Below are 6,037 nucleotides of genomic sequence, written 5' to 3'. Positions count from 1 at the left end.
GGAAGGAGTTTTGATTTCCAGGTTGTATTCACAGCATGAAAAGGGGAGTGGAAGCAGTTCTCCCCCTGCTGGACAAATTTCAGAATGTAGCTTATTGTAGAGGCGAACTAAAAAGAACCTGAACAAATAAAAACAAAATTAACTTTTTTAATCAGCAAAAAGCATCCATGCATTCCTGCCCATTCAAACCAAAAAGAGACCCAACAATCGGAGGTTTATCATTTGTTTCTGTGTATTTAAGACCTTGCAGATATTACAGGTGTATTATACAGTACATGTATACAGGCGAACAGACGGCACATATAAAAACAGGCTATGGCTATCAAAGGATACAAACAGCATATATAAAAGCTTATTTAAATCATTCAAGTACCTCTAACTCCTTACTTCAGTCTTGAGAATTTGAAATCATCTGTACAAAATGTACAAAAACTGTATCCCATGTTGCTTTGGACAGATTTGTCCTCTGATCAGAAAAATCTACACAAAATATCAAAAAGATAAAAAAAAAGAGAGAGAGAAACGAGAACTTACAAGATAAAACAGAACTGTATTATATTAAACCTTCTGATTTCAGCACAAAATGCTGAAATCACCATCTAAACTTTAGAGCTGAATTTCTACATTTGGGAACTTATTCAGAAGTGGAGGCTAATTCCTAAACAAGATCCTAGATGCAAACTTTGAATTGAATTTTATTCAACAAAAACACTCTAAACTTTAAGCTCCTTTTCCTCTACTGAAAAAGAAATGCAGGGATTAAAAAAGAGAATTCATTCATGATCAGTTCCCTCTGCTGTCTGCATCAGCTCCGACTCGGCTGAATAATTACAAACAATGCACTGTTACAGTCTGCAAATTTATCAACATGGACATTTTTACTCTTGATTTTCAGGCTGATCTCTGTTTTCTTCTGCAAGATGAGCAGCAGAAGAGCAAGAAGAGGAGCATTTACTCTTTAGCTAAGTGTTGTGGCGTAGAAAACTTGACACTCAATGAAAAGCTTCACTTGTGGGACAGGCGGCGTCCTGTCCTGGACAGACGGCGTCCTGCCCGGTTAGTGCTCCAACGCAGCTGATTCAAATGGTCCAATCACCTCCTTGTGTTTCTGCTAATGAGCTGTCATTATATTCAGGTGTGGTGAACCAGGTAAGGAGCTAAAACATGCGGCCGTCAAGGACCGACTTCGGACACCACTGAGGTAACAGCTGCACTGCAGTGAAAAAAGGATTTTTCTCTTTACAGATCTTCAGGTTTTCTTGTTTTGTTCGGCACACTTAAATGTTTCAGATCATTAAGTGAACATTAACTCAAGACAAAGAGAAGCTGAGTAAAGCTGGCCCCATGTGAATTCACGATTACTCCCCTTGTTAAAAAGATCCCTCACTTCTGGACACAAAAACCTGTCTGACAACACGAAGCAGGTTAAAAGAACAACTCATCATGCCCTGATCGAAATGCATTTAAGAAAACAAAAGCAGTCATGATGTCAGTCAGTCTAGAAAGGGTTACAAAGTCATTTTAAGGCTTTTCAAAAATTCTATTTATTTTTTAGTTTTATTCTATTGAATTCCAGTAAGGTCATTATTCAAAACAAGAGAAAACATGGAGAAGAGAAGTCACTCAAAGAGCAGCAAGAGCCTTGGTTAGGGTCAAAGTTCACTATTGAACAGGAAGAAAGAGACTGGGGGAAAAAAACCTCAAAGACCCGTCTCATATTAGCACAAAAACAGCTTAACGATCCCAAAACATCTGGGAAAATATTCAATTTTCTGCCAAGTATTGGCTCTAGGGAGGATAAGTTGATTTGATCAGATTTATACTCTATATAAACCATATTCTGTATTTACTCACCTGATTATTAAACTTGATGATTTGAAACTTTTAAGTGTGACACCTTTTCAGTGCTGAAAGTAGCTTAGTCTTTTTTTTAATGGTGTGTTATTGATGTGGAAGATGCTCAGTTAACAGATGTTTAAGCATCAACTGCAAAACAAAAATCCTTCCTCGAAACTTGTCAATTAACGTGTTTGGCTGATGTTTTCTTGCTGTGCCACAACATTTAGTTCGAGTTAAGATAAAAAGTTTTTCCCCAAATCTTCCAATGATACAATCTGCAGGCACCAAAACATTAAAACTACTAACATTTACAAATCTACTTAAATCAATGTTTTAAAATGACAAATGAAATATTAACAGGTTTGCTTCCAGTACATGAAGAGACTTGTGCAAATAAAGTAAAAGCATGTACAGGCCAAACCTTTCATGAAAAACATGCTGATATGCATCAACAATAAAGGCTTTTTTCCCCCCATAACTTCTCTACATATGTTTCGCAGATCCGGATGGGAGAAGTTAAACTTGGTCAAAGAACAATGACTGCTCTACATTCAGAGTTCAGTTTTCATCCGAGATCCTTTCAAACAGCTTTAACACTGTACCATTCGTTGACAGCAGGAAGGTCAAACTGAAAAGCAAACGAATGAGTGAGGTGGTTTTTTTCCCCCCATTCAGTTGACCAAAGTGCTACCAGACTCTTACAAAAACTAGAAGTGACATGAGATTCTTTCCGAATGATCCTGCAAGGAAAGTCGACGTCACTCCAGACCCGTAGTTGTTGTTCTTGGTTTTTTTTTTAAGTGCGGCGGCGCCGCAGCATCAGGGTCTCTGAGGGTCGTACTGCTGGTAGCGGTTCAGCTTGTCCGGGTCGTTGGAGGCCATGTGGGTGAAGTCCTGGAAGATGTCCTGGTAGGTTTCGTCCCCTGTAAAGAAAAGAAAAACAAGTGGAACAAACATAAACAAAACACAGTAGGAAAATAAAAGCCCTGCAGCTGTTTCTGATGTTCAGCGCCGAGTTATTGTCCACAATCAGCTGCAGACAATTTTTTTTTGTTACTAAAATCCTTCAGACTGACAAATTACAGCTTTCTAGTTCTGCTGCCGCAAAGTGAAACAGCATCTGACAGAATTAAAATTCGGACTAAAGTAATGAGGAATTACATTTACCATACTCAGGGTTTAGAAATGGTTTTTCAGACTTGCAAAGCGTTGATTCGTTTTTTTGTTTTTTTTTTGGTCCAGCTTTAAAGTAAAAAAAAACAAAACATGAATTTGTAACAAATATTCCAATGGAAGGAGAGATGGATGAATGAACAAATAGATGAATGACGGACAAATGTATGGATGGACAGACAATTGAATTGATGGGTAGGATGGAGGGATGAATAAAGGGATGCATCTACCGATAGGGATGGATAAGAATAGACAGCTGGACGCAACTTTTACAGAGTCAAGGAAAAAAGTCAGAAGACACAAATATTTGTAAACATTCATCCCGACCAGGAAATTCCCAAATCAAATTCCAAATTTTTCCAGACAGTGTGGGGAACGAGCTCCAGGTCAGCAGCAGGACAGGTCAGAGTTGAGAGGCTCATGCAGTGAAAGTTTTCATCGGAACAGAGAAGGAAAAAGTCGTTCCTACCTGATAGAGAGTCGGCGCGGCTCGAGAAAATGAAACAAAACAACACAGAGGAGAGAAGGAGAACAGGAAGAGCCAGCAGGGCTCCACTAAGGAGGAAATAAAGAAGCCCACAGACATTTGTTTTTCCTCAACTGTATTGTGATTAAAGTGCAGGAGTTTATATACAAAATACAGTTGTGTTGGCCTCAGTACCCCAAAGAAACAGAGAGAACAGAAGAAAGGCACAAACTCTGGGGTGGAGAGCGAGAAATGAAAAGCAAAATACAAAAACAGAAAGAGAACAAGATGAGAAGAACAACTGTTTGCATCAGGAAAGTGGTTCTCAATCTGAGTTGATGACAAAATAAATCTTCATTTTAGGTTTTCTAAAACTATTGTTGCAGAATTTTGAGTATTTAACTTCAATGCCATTTCTCAGATTCAGAACCACTCCGCTGCTTTTTATTCCAACTCATTAAACCTCAAACAAAGATAAACTTGGCTCCATAAAAACATGGAGGATCAATGAGGCTGGACCTTCCTCACCGTCCTTCCACCTAATTATCCATCAGTCTTCTCATAATCAATAAGTAGAAGTCAAAAACAAAACCCATCAGTGACACAACATGCTTATTCTGCTGCTAATTTACCTCCTACACATTTTTACAACAAAAGTTAAAAACTTTAACAAAAATGTGTGATGCCTTGCTAAAGTATTCACACCCTTTGAACGTCATAACGACAAACTTCAGTGCATTTTGTTGGTATATTTTATACAGACCAATAAAGTCTGTAAGGATATATATTTAAATCTACTAAGGATATAGTAGATTTAAAATCTTTGATGAGACTTAAAGTTCACTGCTGTGCTCTGTGCAATGTCTTTGAAACTATAACAGGCAGAAAGTTTATTCTATTAAATTTTATTAAATGTGCAAAGTTGGTAGGGACACAACCCAGAAGACTTGAAAGCTGTAATTACAGAAAAAGTTGTTTTGACTCAGGAGAGATGAAGACAAATGCATCCCACACTATTAAATTATATATTTTTACAGCTTTGGAAAAAAAGTAAGAGCCCATTGAACTGAACCCCATTGAAAACCTCATGGCTATTCCACCAAATATTGATTTCTGAACTCTTCTAAAGTTAAAACATTAGTATTGTTACTTCTAAATGAATATGAACTTGTTTTCTTTGCATTATTTGAGGTCTGACAGCAATGCATCTTTTTCATTATTTTGACCATTTCTCATTTTCTGCAAATAAATACTAAATTATATGTGTATATATATATATATACTGCTCAAAAAAATAAAGGGAACACTTTAAGTGTTAAACACCTGTTTAAGTGTTCCCTTTATTTTTTTGAGCTGTGTATATTCCCTTCCACTTCACAATTATACACTACTTTGCATTGGTCTGTTACATAAAAATCCAATGTCTGCTATTGTAACAGAAATATACAAAGAGAAAAGGAATGAATACTTTTTCAAAGCACTGTATGTATATTATTATTTTTACCAATCAGTTCTAAATGTGATAAAGAAAATGAAAAGAAATCAGCGTAAAAACATATCTTTAGTGCGCCCTCCAATGGTTATCACAAGCAGCATCTTCACATATTTCCATAAAAAAATAAATCAGTGATGAAGTAGTTAGCTCTTTTACTGACATTTGTCTTTTTAAACGTCTCATGTTGTACAGCAGGGGGCGCTCTTTCCCTTCCCATTAATTCAAAGTGCTTCAGGACCCCTCTGATGATTTCATGCAGCATGAAGAAAACGTATGAGATGAAACTGGGGTATATTTCAATCAGCAAAACCAAACTGAGCTCATTCCACAGTCTTTCTGAAGATTTTGATATAAGTTGCCATTTTAAAGCTCCCACGTGACTCTCACACAGAGAAGCTAGGGCTAGAAGATGATTTTAAAAAAAGCTTCACACAGTTACATATCCATTTTTTTCTAGGCTATTGCACTTGAAGATGCATCATCCCTAAATGGGTTTTGTATATCTGAAGAGAAATCTGCTAACATTCCAGACGATCGTCTTACAATTTTAGATTTCCTGTGAGCATAAGCAACACGCAAGGACACTGACTTTTCATAAATACGTTTCAATCAAATAAAAATAAAAAATAAAAGTACCCAAGGGTGTGAATACAACATCCTCATGGCACCCTGCAGCTACAGTCCCTCCTAACGCATTCTGTTAATCACAAACTATACACATGAATTATTTACAACATGTACAGTGAAAATAGCTCTCACATGCTTCCTAAAGGTACTTTAGAAAAGAAAAATGATCTAAAATAGATTTCTTTTTTCCAGGCATGTAGAAACAGCAAGACGGATCATATATTTAGACCATAAAAACAAGTAAACAAGCCCTGAACGTAATTAAGACCTTAAAACCAGACAGTCACAAGAAAGAAGGTACAATAGTTGCATATAACCAACAACTGGAATGTGCATAATTTCTAAAAATGGATGTTTATAGTTTACAGACACACACTACGCTACCCTACACTGAGCTTCATTCAAACGTCTTGATTATTGCCAGATCTTGTGATGAA

General features: G+C 36.8%; 1 protein-coding gene across 6 annotated transcripts in view; it reads right to left on the bottom strand.

Moving 5' to 3' along the window:
- Positions 1–214: 214 nt before the first annotated feature.
- The window catches only part of LOC114151557 (arf-GAP with coiled-coil, ANK repeat and PH domain-containing protein 2), a 52,370-nt gene continuing 46,547 nt past the window's right edge, over positions 215–6,037 (bottom strand). For 5 of the 6 annotated variants that reach the window (XM_028028835.1, XM_028028838.1, XM_028028836.1 and 2 more), the window contains one exon: positions 215–2,762. In XM_028028835.1, the coding sequence (XP_027884636.1) occupies positions 2,659–2,762 (104 nt within the window). In that variant the 3' untranslated portion in view covers positions 215–2,658. The remainder of the gene's footprint in view (positions 2,763–6,037) is intronic. The other variant, XR_003596955.1, reaches the window with a different exon arrangement.

The sequence above is a fragment of the Xiphophorus couchianus genome, chromosome 9 (assembly GCF_001444195.1).
Source record: "Xiphophorus couchianus chromosome 9, X_couchianus-1.0, whole genome shotgun sequence".
Classification (NCBI taxonomy): domain Eukaryota; kingdom Metazoa; phylum Chordata; class Actinopteri; order Cyprinodontiformes; family Poeciliidae; genus Xiphophorus; species Xiphophorus couchianus.
This window is presented reverse-complemented; position numbering and strand designations above follow the sequence as displayed.